The sequence below is a fragment of the Ochotona princeps genome, chromosome 29 (assembly GCF_030435755.1).
Source record: "Ochotona princeps isolate mOchPri1 chromosome 29, mOchPri1.hap1, whole genome shotgun sequence".
NCBI classification, from domain to species: domain Eukaryota; kingdom Metazoa; phylum Chordata; class Mammalia; order Lagomorpha; family Ochotonidae; genus Ochotona; species Ochotona princeps.
Genome location: NC_080860.1, coordinates 18,256,861 through 18,281,060, shown reverse-complemented (window position 1 = coordinate 18,281,060; position 24,200 = coordinate 18,256,861). Strand labels below are relative to the sequence as shown.

At 50.3% G+C, this 24,200-nt stretch overlaps 1 protein-coding gene across 1 annotated transcript in view; it reads left to right on the top strand.

Moving 5' to 3' along the window:
- Positions 1–3,678: 3,678 nt before the first annotated feature.
- The window catches only part of UPB1 (beta-ureidopropionase 1), a 39,231-nt gene continuing 18,709 nt past the window's right edge, over positions 3,679–24,200 (top strand). Inside the window, exons 1-3 of the mRNA XM_058656497.1 lie at positions 3,679–3,889; positions 13,156–13,327; positions 14,566–14,653. Of these exons, the coding sequence (XP_058512480.1) occupies positions 3,786–3,889; positions 13,156–13,327; positions 14,566–14,653 (364 nt within the window). The 5' untranslated portion in view covers positions 3,679–3,785. The remainder of the gene's footprint in view (positions 3,890–13,155; positions 13,328–14,565; positions 14,654–24,200) is intronic.

Sequence of the window (24,200 nt, the reverse complement as noted above, 5' to 3'; positions counted from 1 at the left end):
AATTAATAGAGGAAAATATTAGGAACATGCTGCAAGAACTGGGCATAGGCAAAGACTTCTTGGAAAAGACCCTAGATGCACAGGCAATGAAAGCAAAAATAAACAAATGGGATTACATTAAGCTAAGAAGCTTCTGCACTGCAAAGCGAACTGTCAATAAGGCAAAGAGCCCAGACAACAGAATGGGAGAAAACATTTGCAAACTACATAACTGACAGGACTAATATCCAGGATTTATGAAGGCTTCAAGAAGCTCAGCAACAGCAAAACAACCCAGGTAAGAAATACACAAAGGGCATGAACAGGCATTATGCAAAGAACAAAATTTAGATGGCTAATAGACATACAAAAAAAAAATGCCCACGTACTCTGGCTAACAGGGAAATGCAAGCAAAAACCACAATGAGGTCCCACCTCATCCCAGTGAAAATGTCCATCATACAGAAAACAATAAATGCTGGAGAGCACGTCTAGGAAACGGTGTCCTAATCCACTGTTGGTGGGAATGTAGACCAGCACAACCATTATGAAGATTCTTTTGATATCTGAAACCTGATCTACCACTCCAGGGACTGTATCCAAAGGAAACGGAATCAGCATATGAGGAAGTCATCTGTACCCGATGTGCACAGCAGAGAAATTCACAACAGCTAAGACACGAAATCAACCCAGATGTCAGTCAACTGATGACTAGATAAAGGAATTGTGGAATACACATAATATGGAATGTTACACAAACATTTTAAAATTTTGTCTTCCACACCTGGAACCACTACTTTAAAAATATTTTTTTCTTTATTATTGGAAAGTTAGAATTACAGAGAGGAGAGAAAGAGAAGGATCTTCTGTCCACTGGTTCTGTCCCCAATGGCCAGAGCCGAGCTGATCCGAAGCCAGGAGCTTCTTCTGGGTTTCTCATGCGGGTGCAGGGTCCCAAGGCTTTGAGTTGTCCTCGACTGCGTTCCCAGGCCACAAGCAGGGAGCTGGATGGGAAGTGGAGCTGCCGGGATTAGAACCGGCGCCCATATGGGATCCCGGGGCTTTCAAGGTGAGGACTTTAGCCGGTAGACCACGCCGCCGGGCCCTAAACTGCCTTTCTTAAAACTGACACTTCTATAGCAGTCAGGCCAACCTGCAGGTTTCCTGACTTCTGAGCTAAGGTTCTTTTTTTCTATGAAACAGTCTAATATTTCAAACACAAAGAAAAGCAGAGGGAATAACAAACTCCCAAACTTAAGAAAAAAAAAAAAACAGTTAATGCTTTCATAGGCTTCAGATCGTCTTTGAAAAAGAATCACCATGTTATGTATTGGCAGCTGCGACCCCCATTCCTGTTCCCTCCCACATTTCCCTTGTCACAGGTAACCACCCACTGAGGCTGCGTGCTTCCTACCTTCCTGCAGGTGTGTCTACACCTTACAGAATCATGACCTACACATCCATAAGTAACGTCATGGTGTCACAGACAGAGCTGTGCCCCTCACTCCAGCACATCTGCCTGCTGTAAGCTTCGTCGGGGGTTGGCTGTGGATCCAGCTCAGACAGAAACTAGGGCAGAGCCCGGAGGGGTTTTCCAACGACTACCACCAAGGATCTGTTGAAGGATCTCGTTATCATTCAGAGTGACCAAGCAAGCAGATTGAACACAGAGCTTCTAGTCATTCTCAACTTAGTCATTTTGTCAAACTGGCCCAGAATGACCTAGCGTGGGTGAATGACCTAGCGTGGGTGAATGACCTGTCACTTCAGGGAGAGATAGGATTAATCAATGGAATTAGTCCTAATCATTTCTACTCCTGTGTCAAGGTCCTATTCAATATCACCAGCTTCAGTCTCAGCGTGATGGCTCAGTGGCTGAATCCTCACTTTGCAAGCACCGGGATCCCACATGGGTGCCAGTTCGTGTCCCAGCTGACCCACTTCCCATCCAGCCCCTGCTTGTGGCCTGCGAAGGCAGCAAAGGATGGCTCAAGCCTTTGGGTACCCATGTTGGAGACCCAGAGTGGGCTTTGGAGTGACTCCAATTAGGCCATCCGCTTTCCTAGATCATTAGCAGAGAACTGGATTGGAAGTGGAGCAGCTAGTTCGTGAACCAGAGCCTGGACAGTACTTGGTGCCACAGGCAAAGGCTTAGCCTACTACACCATGGTGCCCGCCTCATACAGCACCTACTTTCAATGACAACTGCCCATTTGAGATATAAATGGGCAATCCTCTTTTTGTGATTTTTGTCTTTCACTTTTTAAAAAAATGAATTTTCCACTTTTAATGGCTATGTGAAATCGTATATGTATACGCAGTAGCACGTGTTTGTGAGAGTCTTACTGGAAGAACAGAATTGCAGAGAGGGGAGACCAGAGACGTTCTGTTCACTGGTTCATCCACCTTTCTTCACCACTCCCCCCTACAGCATCTCACAGCTTCTATCACTCAACGCTTTCTTAGACTCCACAGTCATCAGCGAGACCTGGCGTTTCTGTGCCCAGCGCAGCCCACTTCCATGACCATGTCAGGGCAATCTTTCCCACAGCTGAATAGCATTCCATCCTGGAGAGGGGGCCACCTGCGTGGTCCTGTTTTACAGAGAAACAGCAGCAGCCCGCCCCCAGGACTGAAGGACCCAGCTGGGGTCGCCACCAGCTAGGCCAAGCAGCTGTCTCAGGATTTGGGCAGAACAGGGAGGAAACCTGGGTTTACTAGGCCCAATGCTCAGCAGAGGGGAGGAAATGGGGCGCCACCCTGTCTCAGCCCCCCAGGTCTGTACCTCCACTCCCCCCACCCAGGAACACCGCCCCTATGGGCACCCCTGCCAGCGCCCCACGGACAAGGGAGGTGAACCGGGGTTCCCCGCAGGCTGCCTTCACCTCACCCACCCCACCTGGGGAGACCCCCACCCCCGGCCGCCTGTGGGAAGAGAGAGGCACGCTGCCTCCCGGTACCGGCCCGTACCTTGCTCCGCACCCCCAGCCACAACCCCCAGCCACCCGTACCTTCCTCCGCAGTGAGGACGGCCTGGCTTGCTGCCCCCTGTGCGGTGTGGCCTGGGAGCTGAGGGGGCACCCAGTCCTTGCGCCTGAGGCTGCTGGTCCAGGTGACCAGGGCCCACCTCAGGCCTGCCTCGTCTCCTCTGCCCCGAGGCGTCGTCCCGGAACCCGGCAGCGGCGAGGAGGAAGCGAAGGCCTCGGCACCACCACACCTGAGGTAAATGGCCGGCACGAAGGCCTCGGGACCATCACACCTGAGGTAAATAACCAGCGCGTGGAAGGGGCGTGCCGAAGGCGGTGCGAAGGGTAGGGGGCGGGCCCTCTCACGAGTGTCGGGAGCGCTGATTGGCTGTGTCCTGTAGCGCTGAGGAAGGGGGCGTGTCCCAGGAAGCGGGAAGGGTGAGGGGCGGGCCTCTCTGCAAAGTTCAGAAGCTCTGATTGGTTGTGAGGTACGGAGGCGGGAGCTTGCCCCAGCGCATGCCGAAGGAGGTGCGAAGGGCAGGGGGCGGACCCTCTCGCTAGTGTCGGGAGTGCTGATTGGCTGTGTCCTGCTGCTTTCTGAATGAGGCGGGAAGGGTGAGGGGCGGGCCTCCCTGAGAAGTCCTGAAGCTCTGATTGGCTGTGAACCACAGAGGCGCGAGGAGTGGGCGTGTCCACACGCGAGCCTTGCCCCGGGATGCTGTTAGCTCAAGCAGAACTCAGGAACTCAGCACGCTTGCGCAGACTTCCCACCTCCCCCTTCTCCTAGGGGCAAAGGGCAGGCAGTTCAGGTCTGGCAGCAGAGTTGCTGGACTGCTGGCCATGGCGAAACCGGAGTGGGAGTCCCTGGAGCAATGCTTGGAGAAGCACCTGCCACCTGCAGACTTGAAGGAGGTGAAGCGCATTCTGTATGGCAAGGAGACCAGGTCTGCTATCCAGAGGCTGAATTGGGGGCACGGGGGTGGGCGGAGCAGGTGTCCCCAGAGGGTGAAGATGAAATCTTTAGTAGCTGAGCAGAGACTGTAGAAGATCTAGACCCAACAAGCCTCTGGGTTGGTGGCATCCTGCAGTGACCTTTGCAAACTAATATAAACTAAAGGGGAGGTTTTGAACCTCCACAACTTTCTCTGTGACCATCCTAACGCCCCTCCCCATTTTGAGGGACCTCCCCAGAGCTAGGCTTGTCCTCTGCGTGTGACCAGGCAGGTCAGTGCCTCCAATGAAAGCCCCCTAAGACCAGGCATGCTGATTGTCCAGCTTTCCCTCCCTCAACCCCAGATTCTCCTTCTCTGCAGAGGCCTGGGTCTCAGAGACCCTGGAGGTGAAGGCCAGCTGAACCCAGTTGGCAAAGGAACCCTTACCACTCTGGCAAGCCCCAAGAGCCATTGCCCTCCATGCAAATGTTTTCCTACTCACAGCAAGCTGTGCCCATCACTGGGGCCTTCTGGGGGCATGGCTCTGACCGGACCCTGACCCCATTTCTCTCCGTGCTTTCTTTCCTGTGCCTACCAGAAGGATCTCTTTTTAAAATGTAAACCCTATCCGGTTGCACTTGGGCTTGCTCCAAGTGCAGAAAGGAACTTCCAGGGCTCAGAACACAAACCAGAGTCTGAGCCTTCACTTCCTAGCTCCTCTGTGGGTGCTGTGCCGCTTCATGCCAACTGCACGGCCAGGATGCCTGTCCGTGACCTTGTGACAGTGACCTTGAGTGACCAGAACCTGATGAGCTCACCTATCCCGGGCAGGCGTTGGTTGAATCCGTAGTTCACAGCTGTTGTGGCTGTGCAGCTCAGAGAAGCCAATCCTCACATCCGGGGGTTTCCACACCTGGTGGAGGCGATACTGAATTTGATGCTGGGTGAGCATGAAGGCCTTTTCCACAGCTCTCTGGCTGTACCACTTTCCACTGCACCTGTCAAGAGTGATCATGTGGTGGGGGACAGGGGACAGGTGGCAGGCCTTTGACGTGACCATGAAGGCACTCACATTCTCAAACAGTGGTCCTGAGTTCGGTCCCCAGCCTTGGATCCTGAGTCCAACTTCCTGTTCAGGCAGACCCTCAGGGATAGGTCACACCAGAGGTGACAGATCAAATGATTGGGTTCCCAGGAGCCAGCATGGTGGCAATAGCCCTGTAACACCAGCGTCTCATGGGAGTGCCAGTTCAAGTCCCAACTGCTCCACTTCCTATCCAGTTCCCTGATAATATGCCTTGTAAAGCAGAAGAAGACCGTCATGGACTTGGGCCACTGCCACCCTAACGAAACACCTGTTGGGTCGGAATTCTGGGCTTGTGGCTTCCGTCTGGCTTAATCTCAGGCATTTGGAAAGTGAATCAGCAGATGGAATATCATTCAATCTCTTTTCTCTGTAACTGCCTTTCAAATACATTTGAAAATCTTTTAAAAAGTGGGTTTCTGAGGGCCAACACTGTGGCACAATAGGTTGATTCTTCCCCTTCAAGCATCAGCATTCCATATGGGTACTGGTTTATGTCCCAGCTGCTCCGCTTACCATCCAGCTCCCTGCTTGTGACCTGGGAAAGGCAGTAAAGGATGGCCCAGATCCTTGGGACCCTGCACTCATGTGGGAGACCTGGAAGAAGCCCCTAACTTCTGGTTTCAGATCAACTCAGCTCCAGCTGTTGCAGCCATTTGGGGAATGAACCAGTAGATGGAAGATCTTTCTGTCTCTCCTTCTCTATATAAATCTGTCTTTCAAATAAATAAATTGGAGGGGGGAGAGCGGGGTTCCGGCCACCCATGTAGGGAAACCTGAATTGAGTTTCCAGCTCCTGGCTTGACTTCCTTCCTCTCCCCCAGGACCCCTTCCCAAGGCTGTCCTCATTTAGGAGTTAAGCAGCCAATGTGAGCTCAGTCTCTCAATATTTTAAAAAAAGGACAGGCACCTGGGAAGTAACTTAGGGCTGACGCTCCCAAAGAAAGTGACTTCATAAAGCCAGGGGTTTGTCTGTTTCTAGACATGGGAATTAGTTTAAGGACAAAATGGACATTCTCTTGGAAAAAGATAAGGATTTGTGGGTGTCAAGGAGAGGGAAATCCAGGAAAAGAAGAACATTTTCCACACAGGTGACTGGCTAGGGCACATTCTAGAATAGGATTGAGGTCATGGCATACAAGAGACATTTATCTGAGTGTTTGGATTCCTCCAGGATGGGGAGGGACTACAATGGGTTGGAAAAGGAAGACCAGTGGGCACGAGACAGTGATTGACAGGCCTCATCATGGATCTTTTTAAATTTTTATTTATTTTACTGGAAAGAGAGGGAGAGATTTTCCATCTGCTGGTTCACTCCCCAAATGACTCCAAGAGCCAGAGCTGGGCTGGTCCAAAGTTGGAAACCAGGAGCTTCTGGGTTTCCCATGTAGGTGTAGGGTTCCAAACTCTTGAGCTCTCTTCTGCTGCTTTCCTGGGCCATAAGCAGAGAGCTGGATTGGAAGCAGAACAACCAGGATCCATATTAGGATGCTGGTGCTGCAGGCAGGGCCTTAGCTTGCTGTATCATCACACCAACTCCTTCACTGTGGGTCTTGGCAATGATGGAATAGGTGACTTTCCTTTGTATCTCTCTCCCACTTTCTTTGTTTGGGTCTGTTCCACTGTACACTTAACCCTTCCATATTTTAATAAAGTTTTAATAAGAACCATAAACTTTAATAAACTTTTGTACTTGTCCAATCCTGACAGGTAGATGGCATTTGGCTGCAAATGAAAATAGAAAATCATTATTCATGAAAAATTCTTGTTGCATGTAAATTCCTGCTAATTCCTCAAATCCCATTTTGGACATGACTACCTCTGTGATGGCCTGGGAAGGCCCAGAGTCCTCATTCCCTCCTTCAGGCTCCAAACTCCGTTCGTGACTTGTCTGAATTACTTGCTATGTCCAAGACTAAGATAGCACTTCGTAAATGTTTGTTGAGTGAATGAGCTAAATGGGGCTTTGTGCCAAATGGATAAAATCCCCAGAGAGCACCAAATGTCCATTTTGAAGACATAACCAATGAGCAATCCATTCGTTCAACAATCATTTGCCAAGTACCTATTTTCATCTAGGACCTTGAGGGTTATAAGGATGAAAAGGCCATGGTGCTTGTCCTTGGGGGCTTTCCAACTACTGATAGTTGGCTTAGGTTGTGAGGGAAGGATTCTGGGAAAGCTTAAAGGAGTTTCCATGTTTAGGGGTGGGAACAGTCAGGAGTCTCACCATGGCGGGGTGGGGAGGCTGTGGTTGTCGGACATCCTGAAAGGGAAAGAGGTGGTCAACAGAAGGGGCTCCTGTCCCCAGATGCCAGGGGACCTGCTCACACTGGAGATTGCACATGTCAGAGAGATGGTTGGTCAGTGACATGGGGTACACCCCAGACAGTGACCAGGAATAGCCAGAGTGGATTCTGGGAACTCAGTACACTGGCCCAGACTGCAGAAAAACCCAAGAGTGATGGGTTCTTGGAAAAATGAGCCCCTCAGGTTCAAGGTGAGGACTTAAGCTGCTAGGCCATTGCGCCAGGCCCCAAGAAGGTAGTTCTTACAAGATGGTTGGCCATGAAGGCCCCAGGCAGGGTAATAATCTGTTCTCTGCTTTCTGGCTCACCATGTAACCCTTTCTCTACATATGAGCTCTGCCATGGCTATCCTCCCCAGACAGCTGGACCAGGTGGAACCTGTGTGAGCTTGGACTGTAAACCTCCAAAACCAGGAACCAAAATAAACCTGTGTCCATATTCCATGGCCCTCTGTTAAGTTAACATGTTGGGAAGCTGACTGATATACTTGATTATTAGCTTTATGGCTTACCCAGATAATCCAGGGTGATCTCCTAAGATCCTTACCTTAATGACATCTGTGAAGACTCTTTATCCAAGTAAGGTCACTTTCACAGGCTCTGGGGATTAAGTTGTGGATATCCTTTATGCTATAGCTAGTGCCTTTGGGGGTCTTAGAAGGAGACTGTTGGCTGGATTCTGTGCGTGGGTGGGCCCTGGGGCGGGAGGTGGCTGATCTTGGGTGCTGTCTTGGAGAAGGCCAAGTCAAGGAATAGTCCAGAGGGAAAGCCGGAGAACCTGGATGTTGAAGGGATCAGAAGAAATAGGGAAACTGAGGTGGGGGAGGTGCAAGGCCTGGAGGCAGTGGGGATAGGGGTTGGTATTCAGATGTCATTCAAGTGTGGACAGCAGGGAGGCTAGTGGCTGTAGCAAGGGAGAGACTGTTGGCTGTTCCCGAGGTGGTGAGTGAGAGCCAGGGAACCCAGCTCTGTGGAGGAGGGTATGGGAGGGAAGGCTGAACTGAGGGAAGTGTATAGGGGGATGGGGGAGCTCCTGGTGAAGCCAGGAGCCCAAGGAGGCTGCAGATGTCCTTGAACCATCTCCTGCTGCCTGCCAGGGTGCACATGAGCAGGAAGCTGGGAGTGGAAGTGGAGCTGGAATTTGAACATAGCTGCTCAAATAAGAGATGCAGGTCTGTTAACTACAACACGTGGTTTTCTGTGTTGCTAACTGGACCGACTCCGACAGCTATAATGGGGGATGTGGTAGGTCTAGGGGTAATCATAAAGGGCAGGTGTTCATGGATGATAGAATGATAAAGTTCATTTTGGGCTCAGCATGATGGCTCAACGGTAAAATCCTCACCTTGCAAGCACTGGGATCCCATTAGGATGCCGGTTTGTGTCCTGGCTGCTCCACTTCCCATCTGGCTCCCTGCTTATGGCCTGGGAAAGCAGTAGAGGATGACCCTGCACCTGCGTGGGAGACCTAGGAGAATCTTCTGGCTCTTGGCTTTGGATCAGCTTAGCTCAGGTCATTGTGGCCATTTGGAGAGTGAACCAGCAGATGGATGATATTTCTCTCTGTCTCTCATTCTCTGCATAAATCTGATATGTCTTTCCAAAACAAATAAATAAGTCTTTTAAAACCTTAATTTTGGTGCAAAGAAAATTTGAAATCCATACTTGCAAGAGGTCTTCAGAAAGTTTGTGGAAACTGCATAATATGGGGGGAATAAAACTATAAAGGTCCAGTGTGATGGCTCAGTGGCTAAAGTCTTCACGTGTTTTCCCGTGTGGGTGCCGGTTCATGTCCTAGCTGCTCCACTTCCCATTCGGCTTCTTATTTGGGACAGCAGTAGAACATGACCCAAAAGCCTTGGTACCCTGCACCTGTGTGGAAGCTCCAGAGGAAGCTCCTGGCTCCTGGCTTCAGATTGGCTCAGCTCTGGCTATTGGAACCACTTGGGGAGTAAACCAGGGGATGGAAGATCTTTCATCTCTCCTTCTTTCTGTAAATCTGACTTTCCAATAAAAGTTGATAAATCTTTAAACAATAAAAGCAAACTATGTGATAATTTTTTGACACCAAAATAAGCCTATCCTTTAATTTCATTGGTTTTTTTTTTTCCTGTGACTTCATTGAAGTGCTGTGTTGTCAAGGGGAAAAGACAAGGGTGAAGCAGAAAATACAGAACACTGTCATTGTGTTCATCACACACACCAACACACACCCACACACACACACACACAATTGAAACCCCCTGGAAAGATACATGCAGATGTTGGCCCTGACTGTGGTTGGCAGCTGGGATTTAGTGGTGGGCTAGAGAGGGGAACTTAGCTTTTATTTTATAGCCTTTGTGACCATTTGATATTTTCCTCCCTCTATAAGTATGTTTAAACTCTGAGGGATTTTTTTAGATATTTATTTTTATTTGAAAGACTTAGAAGAAAAAAAGAGAACTTCTATTAGCTGGTACACTCCCCAAACGACCGTAATGGCTGGAGCTGGCTGGTCACAAGCCAGTAGCCAGGAGCTTATTCCAGATCTCCTACATGAGTGCAGGGGTCTGAGAACTTGAGCCATCCTCTGCTGCTTTCTCAGACCATTAGCAGGAAGTTGGAATGCAAGGGGAACAGCCGGTGCAGTTCCAGCTGCTGTGCCCACTTGGGGAATGAATCAGCAGGTGAAAGATCTCTCTGTCTCTTCTCCTCCCTGTAAATCTGACTTTCCCTAAAAATAAATAAATCTTTAAAAAGAAAGGAAGAAGTCAGGCCAGGAGGGTGGGTCCAGGGTGGGAGAGACCAAAGACCAACTACAGGGCTGGAGACAGGATTGTCGGATAGGGGGACCCTGGGAAAGAAAGTGCTGGCTCTGTCCCTAGCCTCTGCTCTGCTGGGCTGTGGCTGATGGCACCTGTCGTAGTCCTCTCAGGAGGCTATGCTGACATGCTACAGATTTAACTTCAGCTTGCGAACCACAGGTGTATTTTCTTCATGAGCGGAAACATCAAGTTAAAGGTGCCAGGAGATTGAGTATCCAGTGAGGGTGTGCTTCCTGGTGCCCAGATATGCTAGGGCAAGCAGGCTCCTTCTGATCTTATAAGCACTGCTCATCCTGCGGTGCTCCACTCTTATGACCTGCTCACTTCCCAGTAGGGGTGAGGATTCCAACATCTGATTTTGGAGCAAGGAGATACAAATACTCAGCCCCTCATCCCTGCCACGTTCGCTGTGCAGAGTCTTCAGGGGTATAGCACAGGCTTGTAGAATCTGCCAGCATATGCTATTACGTAAGTATAGTTTGGGTCCTTTTCTTTTAACATTTATTTCTTAATTGGCTGTGTTTTTTGTAAGATTGATTTATTTTTATTGGAAAGCCAGATTTATGGAGAGAAGAAGTTGCAAGAAAGAAAGATCTTCCGTCTGCTGGTTCACTCCCCAAGTAGCCACAATGGCCAGAGCTGATCTGAAGCCAGGAGCCAGGAACAACTTCTAGGTCTCCCATGTGGGTGCAGGGTCCCAAGGCTTTGTGCCATCCTCAACTGCTTTCCCAAGCCACAGGCAGCAGGGAGCTGGATGGGAAATGGAGCATTCAGGACATGAACTGGTGCCCATATTGAATTCCAGCCCTTGAAAAGGGAGGATTAGCCAATTGAGCAGTTGTGCCAGACCCAGATTTATTTACTGCTTTGGAAATCAGAATTACAGAGTTCGGGAAAGAGGGCATTTCTGTCTGCTGGTTTACTCTTCAAGTGGCCACAATGGCCAGGGCTAATCCAAGTCGAAGCCAGGAGCTTCTTCCGGGTCTCCTGTGTGAGTGGCAGGAGCCCAAGGTACTGGATCAGAAGTGGAACAGCCAGGTTACAAACCAACAATCATATGGGATGCCAGTGTCACAGGTAGCAGCTTCATTTGCTATGTTACAGCACTGGCCCTTGGGTTCTTTTTATTAATACACCCCCCACCACACACACACTAATAATACACACACACACACACAAACACACAGGAAAGAACTATTGGAAAGAGAAAGATCAATCTTCCAGCTACTGGTGCACTCACAAATGGCTCTAAAGACTGAGCCAGATAGGACAAAGCAGGAACTAGGGACTGTGTCCAGTGTCATCTCCCACATGGCTGACAGATGCCCAAGTACTTGGACCATCTGCTGTTGCTCTCCCAGGCACATTAGCAGGGAGCCGGATCAGAGGCAGAGCAGCTAGGATTTGAACCCATGCTCTGAAATAGTAGGCTGGTGTTGCAGGTAGCTGCTTAACTGGCTGTGCCATAGTACTGGTCCCAGACACAACAGGATAGGACATGGTCAGTGACTGTTGTAGGTAACAGGAGAGCAGAGAGGTCTCATGGACAGCATAGAAGAGGCAGGACTCCAGACCAAGGCTAGATTTTGGAGGATGGCATGGCATGGCATGGCCTGGAGCCCCTAAGAATGTATGTCCACCAGAAACTGGTGAAGGGGTGGGCAGGGGAGAGGGAGAGGCGTGAGGAGGTAGACATCCCCAGGGCTGGCAGAAGTAGAGACAGAACTCAGGATAGATGGAAGGGGGGAGTAGGGACATAGTGCTGATCACGGAGAGAGGGGTCAGTTGGAAAGTGGCCACAGCCGGGCATATGTGTCCCACATTCCTGGGAAGAGAGCACATCCCCAAAGTGCCCAAGGACCTCATTTTGCTTCCCCAAGTCAGTTCCTAGCTGGCAGTTTCTGGAAAAATCTTGTGATCAGGTCCGCCAAGGACAAGTTGCCTTGAGGCCATTGCTAACCACCCCCCGACAAAAAAAAAAAGTGGGGTGGGAGGTAGGGAGGGCCCTTGCCTAAGAGTGGGAAGACTTGGGAGGCAGGCAGGCATATGGGGGGCAGGCACGGTGTGGGCACTGCTGCTATTTCTAACCTGCCAGAGGGGAGGAGGGAATCTTGCCTATTTGAAAAGCAAGGCTGATTGTCAGGGGCGGAACCGAACTTGGAGCTTGTCAGGACTCCGTCACGTTTAAAAAAAAAAAAAAAAAGAATGCCTGGTAGGGGGGCGGCAACGTGGAGGGGTGGGGTGGAGGGGCTCAGATTGACAGGGCTGTGATTTTTGAAAGAAATGTCTTTAAGAAAGTGATTTAAAGTAGGAGAGAAATATTATTATTAGATAATGACTGTCAGGTTATTTTTTGATGCGTTCCCTGCGGTATTTCATAATCCTCTTTGTCCTAACATGGTGAGCTCTTCCTGGCCGCCAGCCAGGGGCCATGTCCCATGTGTCTGTGAGTTTCATCCCTAACCCCAGCCCTAGGCACACAGCGGGCATCACGAGGTGTTTGCTGGCTGGCCAGTGGTCACTTCAGTGGGAGGTTTTGTTAATGAACCACAGATTTGGGCGAGCACTTAGATCTTTAGTCTAAACACCTGGGCTGGCCGAGTCCACAAGGCATCAGGTGTGGGACTGGCCCCATGTAAGGAGAGTCACGCCAGCATCACGCTGTTTAAATAGCCCACTGATGTCTCCCCCTCTCGAGTCCCCCTCTCCCGTCATAGCTGGTCCCATTCCGAAGGCTCCACGTAACCTCTGGTTCTCCTTTGAAAACTTTTTTTTTTTTTTACATCTGTTCCTTTGACTTTTGTAGACTTTAGTAATCACTGCCCTGATTTTCTGCCACTCTAGAAACATGAGTGTCTCTTAATTGGTTACCCTGACGCCCTCCTTGGCTGGGGGCCAGGCACACCACCTCTTTGCTTGCAGCTTCCCCATTGCCTAAGTCCAGACTTGGCATCGTCCCCAGCATGGAACACCTCACCAGGGTACCCCCAGCCCCCTCCTCCAGTACATGGACAACTACGAGATATTGGAAGCAGGATTTTAAACCCAGCATTTAAGCATCAGCATTGTCTCATTTCAGGAAGCTGGATTTGCCCAGTGGTGCTTGGGAAGCCGCCGCCAGAGGGGACTTCGAACTGCAAGGCTATGGCTTCCAGGCAGCCGAGGAGCAGCTGAGACCACCCCGCCTCGTGCGTGTGGGGCTGGTGCAGAACAGAACGCCCCTCCCCACAGATGCCCCTGTGGCAGAGCAGGTGCAGTCCCCTTTCTTTTGCCAAGCTGTGACTTCCCTTTATTTGGGGGAACATACTGGGGTGCCTGAGACCCCTCCAGGTCATTGGAGAAGCCTCAGGAATGTGTATGCCAGGCTGGGCTGTGTGTCGACCTTCACATCAGTCCTCTCTTTGCAATGACAAATGTCTTTGGATGACAAGCCCTCTGGGCCTCCATTGCCGTTTTGTCTCTTGGATGCGTTGTTGGCACCTGTGTCCCTGTTACTCCCCTCCCGGACTGTTGGGTCACAGGACTGGGGATATGGCTGCCACACCCTCTACCCCCATGACATCTTAGAAGGACACTCTACTGATGGCCAACACCCAGTGTGCACACAGCCAGTGCTGTCCACAAATCTCTCAGGGAAGGCATAGCCTCTTAACAGGACAGAATGTGCTCTCTGGGCTGTCTGCCTGGCTCCTTAGCCCAGGCACGCCTCAGTGTCTCCTGAGAGCTTGGGGACTTGCTGAGAACAGCAAGGTGCCGGGTGTGCCTGCTTCCCAGCTCCAAGAAACTTTGTCAGGTTCCCGGGATGGAAGGAGGGGTGCTGACAAAAAAACAGTGACAGAAGAGCACTGCAGTGAAGGTGGCTGCCCACAAACTGGGAGGCACCTGCTTGCTGTCCCCCGCTACCACCACCACCACCACTACCACTGATCCCACTACAGAGGGATGACCTGTGATACCCTTGGCAAGACTGGGTTGGAGGAAAGACACTCTTGACCAAGGGGGCGCACCTCAGAGCTTGAAGATGGAACCAAACCAGAATGATTGGCTTGTCAGACGATGAGGTGCACACGGAGGAAAGGACAGATGGCAGGTATCAATGCAGGCAGTGACAAACAGGCTGTGTGTCCCAGGCCCAGGAAGGCTCTGCTGACGAAATGGATCCTTCCTTACTTATGCCTGTTTGCAACCTCCTATCCCCACCCCCACCCTGAAACAGGTCCCAGGCTTGCTACTATCAGATGAGGGAATCAGGGTAACAGCACCTGCGTTTCTGGAACCTAGCATCGCTACACTGCCACCATTTCCTTGCACCTGACAAGAGCTCCCTACCTTGCTCATCCTCTTCATACCTGGTCTGGGGGGCGGGGAGAGGCAGGGATGGGAGTGGGAGGGCGGAGTCTAGTTGTATCATGTGCGTTGAGATGAGTTCTGAAAATGGTCCCAGCGAGCAAATGGATTGGGTGCTAATCCTTGCTTTCTAAATCATCAGGTCTCAGCCCTCCACAGACGCATAGAAGCCATCACAGAGGTGGCCGCCATGTGCGGCGTCAACATCATCTGCTTCCAGGAGGCGTGGAGTAAGTCTCCCTTGCAATGCTTTCTCAGACAACGGGGGGCCTCATCTCCCTATTGCTAAGTGTCTGCTGTTGAGCCCTTATTTGAAAGAGGGAGAGGGACAAACTTGCGTCTACTGGTTCACTCCTCAAATGCCCGCAACAGCCAGGTCTGGACAAGGCTGAAGCTGGAAGCTGGAAACTCAGTCCAGATCTCCCACGTGCGTGTCAGGGACCCAAAGACATGCACCAGCTCCATTCCTTCACAGCATCCCCATTAACAGAGAAGCTGAAATTAGGAAGCAGAGCCAGGGAGCAGTCCCAGGTCCTCCAGCCTGGGATATGCAGACATCCTAACCAGTGTCATAACTGCTAGGCATGCCCCCGGATTGTCTGCTTTCTTTAGAATTCGCATTTGGCCCAGTGGTTCAAACACTAGTTAGGAAACGTGCATTCCCATGTGAGAGTGTCTGCGTTCAGTGCCTGGCTCCAGCATCCTGTTGAATTGAACATAAGGTGACATCAGGTGATGGCTCAAGTAACCGAGTCCCTGCCACTCACATGGGAAGCACATGGATTGAGTTCTTGGCTCCCAACTCTAGCCTGGTCCAACTCTGACCGTGGCAGGCGTTTGGAGAGTGAATTAGTGGATAGAGCTCTTTCTGGCCCTTGCTAGGAACCCTGGCCTTTCTCCTCCTCCTCTTCACACACCCCAATCAATTGTCTGAACTTGTATGTTCCATTCAGGCCTGTACCTCTGTCCCAGTGCCCTGGTCCAAGCTTCCAGAATGCCATCCTTGGCTTTTGTAATTACCCCCAGCTCATCTTCTGCCCTCTGCTACGCACTCCTCACCTCACTCATGACCTTCAGATCTCAGCTCAGAACTGGCCTCCCAGCATAAATTTGAGGCCCCTGTGTATGGAAGGGAATATTCCAGAAGTTCATGGGGAATGCATATTCAGAGAAAGCTATAAATTTTAACAGTTTCTGGCACCAAGGGAAATTCTAAAGATTTCTTGATTTTTATTTGAAAGGCAGAGTTACCGAGGGAGAAGCAGAGAAATCTTCCACCTGCTCATTCTCTCCCAGAATGACCGCAAAGGTCTCAGGGTTGGGCCAGGCCAAAGCCACGAGCCCGAGGAGGTGCTTCTGGTCTCCTCAATGGGTGCAGGGATCCTTCAACACTTGGACCATTCTCTACTGCCTCCCTGTCGGTAAGCAGGGAGGTGGATCGGAAGTGGAGCAGCCTGTACTCGAATACCAGTGCTCATATGAGATGCTGACACTGCAGATAGAGGCTTATCCGATACTCTGGCCCCTAAGTTTACCTTTTAATTCATCTTTCCACAAGTTTTCTGACGTACCTTGACGATGCTTTTGGTACCCTGTACCTTTTCCTTTGTGTTATTTTGAATGTTGACAAAGTCATTCCCATAGGTTTAAATGGGACCACAAGGTACGTTACCAAAATAAAATAAAATAAAAGTTGCCCAGCTGCTCAGAAAGCCACCTGTGTTTCATTCGCTGCTTCCTGGGCTCTTAGCCTTGCCGTGTCTGTTGACTGCCTGACCTCTTTGCCTCCCACTGGCCCATCTCCTCACTTGCAGCCTTCGGAGTCTGTCCCCAATCTACCCTGCCTGCGCCAAGCCACGTTAACAGCCCTGATTCCTTTCCTGCTTCAAGCTCCATGCTCTGTGGAGTTTGCTTTGTATTCGACCTGCCACAAATTCAGCCCTAAAGTAATGCTCCCTCCTGGTTCCCCAACCTCCTCCCCTCCCCCCTGCACACACCCATCCACATATCCACCCAAACCCACCCCCCCACACACAGCAATTCCAACACAGCAAGCAGCCTTTCAATCCCATCTCCTGGGAACCCACCCCAGCCTTCAACCCACTCTGGTCTGGATTCGGTGCCCCCTCTGCTGGCCACATGGCTGCTGCCCGGAATCTCCCTTGAACATCACCCTGGAGAGTCCCTGCCCTTTGGTGCCTGTGTTTTTCTTAGATCCCACAGCTTCTGCTTTCTCAGTTGCACACCCCCTCACCACCAGCACTATTTTGGTGGAGTGATTCCCTGAAAAGGAACACAGAACAGGTCAACGTTTTTGAGACTTTGCATTATGTCAAAATGTGTTTCTTCTACATCTTGCGTAATAGGTGTTGAGTTCTAGGTGAGAAATATGTTCTTTCTAGGTAGGGGTTGAGCACACAACTCCATCATCTACCTGTGAGTGTTGAGTAGTGGATGACCCATGCTGTATGACCTGCCTATCTCTGGAAGATTCTAGAGTTTTTTCTTATTTTGACTGATGCCACAATGATGTCTGGGGTGTGTGTGTTTCTTTCAACCCATTATTCTGGGTACTCAGTGGGTTCTCCCATTCTAGAAATTTTAGTCTTGCACAACTAGGAGGTTGTCTTGACCTGTATCATCAGTCTCTCTCTCTCTCTCTCTCTCTCTTTCTCTCTCTCTTTTCTTGTCCAAAGTCAAAAGAACAACAAATGGAAAGGTCTGATTGGTTTTATTTGTGATTCTAGAGCCAGATGATGCCTGATTCCGTAGAACAGAATGAATGTTTTGATGAAGCCAAACATAAGAATCTGGCTTTCTAGATAGAGAGGGGCTGTAGAAAGCTGAAGTATGGGGCTGCTGCTGTGGCACTGCACATTAAGCCTCTGCCTGCAGCATCAGCATCTCATAGGGTTGCTGGTTTGAGCCCCGGATGCTCCATTTCTGATTCAGCTCCCTACTAGTATGCCTGGGAGTGCAACAGATGATGGCCCAGATGGTCAGACCACTGCTATCTATATAGGAGACCTGGAGGAAGCTCTTGGCTCCTAGCTTCGATCTGGTACAGCCCCAGCTTTTGTCAACATTTAGGGGGCGGTGAACCAGCAGATGGAAGATCTGTCTCTCCTGTCTCTTTGTAACTCAGCTTGTCAAACAAATAAATAAATCTTAAAACAAAACAAAAATCAGAACAAAGAGAAGGCCAAGGTTTCAGGAGACAGAATAATCAAAACTAGCTGTCTGGGTGTCAGGTTACTGTCTCTGTAAGGATTGAAGCAGAGCCCGTCTGGATCAGGCTGATGGATGCTAGCCCTTGGGAGATGCGATGCCTGTCTCCTGCTTCCTCAGGTCAGGCAGTAACTTGGTTTCTGCTCAGTGATGCTGAATGTTAGTATGAGTGACTCCCATTTCTTTTTCTTGTAATTTTCATCTACTTGAAAAGCAGACTCAATGAGACAGAGATTTCCTATCCACCGCTTTGCTCCCCCGAACGCTTACAGCAGAGGCAGGCTGAAGCCAGCAGCACAAACTCCATCTGCCGGGTCTCCCATGTGAGTGGCAGGGGCCCAGGCACGTGGGCCGTCCTCCTCTGCCTCCTAGGACATGATAGCATGGGAGCTGTGAAACAGGGCTGTGCAAACTGGTACTCTGATGTGGGATGAAGACATCCCAAGGGGCAGCCTAACCTACTATGCTGAGACATTTGCCCCAACTGATTCCATTTTGGGATTCCTGATAAATGAGCGCCATCTGAAATTACAGCCTCATCTAATGTTTATGTAATGCTTGTCTCCTCTTCTCCTTTCTTCCTGACCCACCTGCTAGTCGGATGTGGGAACCCTAAACTCATTCCCGGTTTTTTTTTTCTAGGTATTTTCTTATTTATTTATTTTTGTTTCTTTCTCTTTTGACTCAACTTCCTGCCAACCCCATCTAATTTGTCATTCAACCCTTCTAGCCAGTCTTGCATTTCTTTCTCTTTTTTGAGGTAGATTTTTACAGAGAGAGGAGTAGAGACAGAGAGACAGAAAGAGAGCGAGCTAGCTTCTTTCATCTGCTGCTTCACTCTCCAGATGGCTGCAATGACTGCAGCTGAGCTGATCCAAAACCAGGAGTCAGGAGCTTCCGGGTCTCCCACGTGGGTGCAAGGTTCCAAGGACGTGGCCCATCCTCTACTGCTTTCCTAGGCCACAAGCAGGGAGCTGGATGGGAGGTAGAGCAACTAGAACACAAACCGGTGCCCATGTGGGATGCCAGCACCACACAGGGCAGAGGATTAGCACACTGTGCCTCCGTGACAGACCCCAGTCTTCATTTCTACTGTCATATTTCTAACTTTTTAAAAATATTTATTTTTTTATTGGAAAGGCAAATATACAGAGATTCACTCCCTGAGTAGCTGCAATGGCCAGAGCTGAGCCAATCAAAAGCCAGGAGCCAGGAGTTAGGAGCTTATTTCAGATCTCCCACACGGGTTCAGGGTCCCAAAGCTTTGGGCAGTCCTAAACCTTTTTCCCAAGCCATAGGCAGGGAGCTGGATGGGAAGCGTGGCCACCGGGTTTAGAACCGGTGCCCATATGGGATCCCAGAGCATGCAAGGCGAGTACTTTAGCCACTAGGCTAGCATGCCAGGCCCCATATTTCAAACTTACAAGTGTTCTTTGGGTCTGAAAGTCCCCAAACAATTACATCTTATTGTTGCATCATGATGGTATTTTTTTCCTACTTCTAAGGATATTATTATGAAGTTTGAAGAAAATCTTTTTTTGCCTTCAGTTATTTTTAGTCTCCTTGGATTTCTTTTTAAAGAATATCTTTTTTAAAAAAAAAGATTTTGTATTTATCTGAAAGAGTTTACAGAGAGAAAGTGACAGACAAAGATCTTCCACCCACGGGTTCACTTCACAAATGGCCACAATGACTAGATCTAGGTGAGGATGGAGCTGGGAGTCGGGAGCTGCCTCCGAGTTTCCCATGTTGGTGGCAGGGGCCCCAGCACTTGGGCCATCTTCTGCTGCTTTCCCAGGTGCCTTAGCAGGGTGCTGGATTGGAAGTAGAACAGCTAGGACTCCAATTGGTGCTCACATAGGATGCCGATGTTGCAGACAGCAGCTTAACGCGCTATACCACAACACCAGGGGGCTGATCTTCTGTATTTTTAGAGTGGAGTTTGTGGCCGGGGTTTACCCACTGGGCCCCATTCTGGGATGCAGTGGTTAAGCAGTAATCCCATGAATTCCCATGCGAGCATCTCTGAGTCATTCTGCGCAGGCCGCTAGACTCCCCCAGAGAAGATTCTCCGTTCTCCTGCCAGAAAGGAAAGGCCTGAGATGCTTACTTGATCCCCGCATCTTGACACTGCCCCTGCCCTGCCTGACAGAGATACCCCCCCACCCCAGCTTACCTGGTTTTGGAGAGCAGCCCCCTTCGTCTTGACACTGCCCACTCCCCGACCCTGGCTTACCTGGCTTTGGAGGGGCCACTCCCAGCCCGGAGGGGCAGGGCCCAGGCAACCACCTGCTGCTGAGGCAGTCCCTCCTCCTCCTGGTTTTCATCAGCCCTCTCTGCCCTCCCCATCTTTTGGGGGGCCCATGGTGGAGAGTGGGGATTCACCTTGGCCACCTCTGCTGCCCACAGGCCCTGGCTGTCTCTGACCTGGAACAGTCCTCCTTGGCCTCCCCAGCTTCCCATGGCTCTGGGCTGTCATCTCCTCTCAGGGCCCCATCTTTGTGGGCTTAGCCCTTTGCATGAAGAATCTCTTTGTCATCATGTCAGTGTTTCAGGATAGAGCCCGTGTGTGTGAGCTGCATCTCCATCCAGGAGTTCTTGCTGTGTTTCCTGTTGCCACATTTATGCTTGTACTCTTGTTTATATGATTTTTCTCTTTAAAAAAAAAAAAAACTGATTTGAGAGACTGTGCAAGGCAGCAGGAGTTCCCAACTGCTGGTTCACTCCCCAAACGCTGCAACCACCAGGGCTGGGCCAGGCTGAGGCTAGGAGCTGAAAAATCAGCCTCCCGTGTGGGTGGCGAGGACCCAAGCACTTGAGGCATCCTCTCCTGACCCCCAGAATGTGCATGAACAATACGCCAGTAATAGTTATATTCTTCGAACGTTATCTGCAAACCGTATTGGATCTGTCAAAAACCAACTAAATTTTTTTTTAAATAAATGGAAGTTTTTTAAAAAGCAGTAAGCTGAACTCAAGAGCCAGAGCTGGGGCTCGAACCCAGGCCCTCTAAGATAGGAAGCAGATGCCCCAGTGGCAGTCAACTGCTAGATCGAATACCTGCCCCAGCGTGGCTCTTAATTAAGCTCCCTGATGCCACTGCTTCTGTTTGTTTTCCATATCCCTGCCCCTATTTATTTTATTAAAAGATTAATTGATTGAGCGATTGCTTTGAAAAACAGATTGACAGGAGACAATTTTTTTTTCCTATTAAGATTTATTTATTTTTATTGGAAAGGCACATAACAGAGGAGAGACAGAAAGAACTTCCATCTGCTGGTTTATTCCCCGAACGGCTGCAGTGGCTGAAGCTGTGCTGATCCGAAGCCAGGAGCCAGGAGCTTCTTCCAGGTCTCCCACGTGGGTGCAGGGTCCCAAGGTTTTGGGCCGTCCTCGACTGCTTTCCCAGGCCACAAGCAGGGAGCTGGATGGGAAGTAGAGCAGCTGGGACGTGAACCAGCACCCATATGGGCTCCCAGTGCTTGAAGGGGAAGGATTAGCCAGTTAAGCCAGTGTGCCAGGCCAAGAGACAATCTTCTGGCATCTGGTTGGCTCACCAAATAACCACAACAGTCAAATATGGGTTAAGCTGAAGCTGGGAACCAGGAACTCCATCCTGATCTCCCATGTGAGCAGCCCAGTCCCAAGCACATGGTCCATCTCCCACCGTCTTCCCAGGCACGTAAGCAGGAAGCTAGATCAGCAGCAGAGCAGCCGGAACTCCAATCTGGCAAGCAGTCCGATAAAACACCAGCATCGACAGGCAACCCACTGCACCCCAGTGCTGGTCCCTCCCTTCATCACCCCCTTTCCTATTTTAAACAGTGGCTACAGCAGTCTCTGGTACATGATAGCAGGCACTATGAGTGCAGTTTTCCGGCTTCATCGGGTCTGGAAGCTCCCTGTCATCCATCAGTGCCTTTGTGGGGCCCTGGGGACTCAGCCAGGCAGAACTGAGCACTCACTGTTGTTCTCCCAGGCCATGTGTCCACCCCCCATTACAAGTCACCCCTGCCCTGTGGACTGATCGTTGCAGGAGACAGTGCCAGATCCCAGTTGGGAATCCAGCATGGCAGCAGCATCATGGGATCAGTGAGTGTGGGAATTCCTTCCCCTCCCTTTTGGAGCAGAAGTTGGGACTTTGCTACCAACCTTGCCCTGCCTCCCCCTCCCTGCACGGCCTTCTGCTGGAAGCTTGTTGACATGAAAGGTTTGTGTAAACAGGAAAAGAAGCCATTCAATGGAAAGCAGAAAGAGCTGGAACCCTTTAGCCACTCAGAATGAAATCAGAATGGGCCCGCCCTGTTCTCTGGGGGCCCCTGAGTCACTCCTTGAAGCCCTGAGAACTGAGAATCTATGGTCATTACAGAGCAGTTTTTGTTATCCCCAGTGTTTTTTGTTTTGTTTTGTTTTGTTTTGTTTTGTTTTTGCTTGACTTCCTTGAAATAGTTCAGGTCTCTTGCCTAAAGGGAGCCTGGAGCCTGGGACCAAAGCCTGGCAGAGGCTCGTGGGGACACAGGTGGTGCCCCAGTCACCAGGACCGGAAGAAGGTGGGGACTTAGGCGTCTGTGAGATGAGCAGGGTCTCACCTGCTGCCTGTTACCTCACCTGACGCGGGGCTCAGTGTCTGGAAAATATTGGATGCAATTGCCACTCTCAGGCCGTACGGCTATTGCCGAGACCAGTTAAAAGCTGCCTGATCACACCATGCAGATTTCTGCAAACATCTCCTCAAAAGGTAGTCAGTAGGGCTGGAGGCTGGCAGGCTAAGACTCTGCCTTCAGCATTAGCATTCCTTAAAGGTGCCAATTCAAGTCCCAGTGGCTCCACTTGCAATCCAGCTCACTGTTGATGTACCTGGAAAACCAATGGAAGATAATACACATACTTAGGCCCCTGCACCCATGTGGGAGATTCAGAGGATGCTGCTGGCTTCAGCCTGGCACAGCACCAGCGGTTGTGGCCGTTTGAGTAGGGGGTAGTAGACCAGCAGATAGAAGATCTCTCTCAATGACGCGTCCTTTCAAATAAATAACTCTTTAACAAGTAGTACAGAGTTAATAGAACAATAAGACATCTGGAAACTTCATATAGGCAAATCTCAAAAAATGCATATGGGTTCTTGTGAGGGGAGAGATCTAAAGTGAATATTTGTTTTAGGGGAGCTAGGCAGAGAGGTGGGAGGGAATAAAACTGGAAAAAAAAAAAAAAAGGGCTCATCATTTCTATGTAGCACTGCTCCATAACACTACTCCCTCAGCTGTCCATCAAGTAGACCCACTTCCCACAACGCAGGAGTTAAGCTTCAAGACGGGGGTGCCATGAAACTCCCAGAAAGCCTTGTACATACTAAACTCCAGTCTGCTCAGTCCGGGCAGACTTCATCATCTGAGACAAGGAATGTGGGAGCAGCTGTTCTTAGCTCTCAGCTTCCGAGTGGTTTTTCGGGATTCCTCTTTGGCCACTTCCCATTCTCCCTCCTCAGAGGCAGCCATGCCCCCTAACGATGGGTGTCTCTCTGTATGGGGTTGCCCACACTCACGCACAGATGTGAATGTGTAATATTCAGTCTGTCTCCATTCTAAATCCATCCTGGTCTCCCCGTTGCATCCACTTTAAGTTCTTACCCTTGCGGGGAGCAAGAACTGGAAAGAAAAATTGAAATATGCCAACAGCCCAGAAGGAAGCAGAAAAGATAGGGAAGAGAACACAGAAATGCCCCCGGGAAGTGTGGACCAGGTGATGAGGGACCCACGTTCCATTAGAGGAGGACCTAAGGTCACCCCAGCAGACTGGCAGAGAACTCGGGGGGAGGGGGTGAGGTAGGCAAGCATTTGGCACAGCAGTTAAAACAAATGCCATTTGTATTTATTATTTTGAAAGGCAGAGTGGCAGAGAGGGAGAGAAAGATTTTCTGCTTGTTAGTTCACTCTCCAAATGACCTATAACAGCCACGGCTGGACCAGGCTAAAGCCAAGAATCAATTCCATCTGAGGGTCTGGCACAGTAACCTAGTGGCTAAAGTCCTCCTCACATTGCATGTGCCAGGATCCCATATGGGCACTGGTTCATATCCAAGAGGCCCCACTTCCCATCCGGCTTCTTGCTTGTGGCCTGGGAAAGCAGTTAAGTACAACCCAAAGTCTTAGAACCCTGCACCCCTGTGGGAGACGCAGAAGAAGCTCCTGGTTCCCTGCTTCGGATCCGCTCAACACCAGCCGTTGTGGCCACCTGGGGAGTAAATCAGCAAATGGAAGCTATTCTCTGTATCTCCTCCTCTCTGTATGCTGTTGGCGGCACCTGTCAAAAAACCCTTCTTGGGACCAGCCCTGTGGCTTAACTGGCTAATCCTCCTGGGGACCCAACATCCCATGTGGGTGCTGGTTTGTGTCCTAGCTGCTCCACTTCCCATCCAGCTCCCTGTTTATGACCTGGGAAAGCAGTTGAGGACAGCCCAAAACCTTGGGACCATGCACCCACGTGGGAAACCAGGAAGAAGCTCCTGGCTTCAAATAGACTCAGCTCTGGCCATTGGGGCCATTTGGGGAG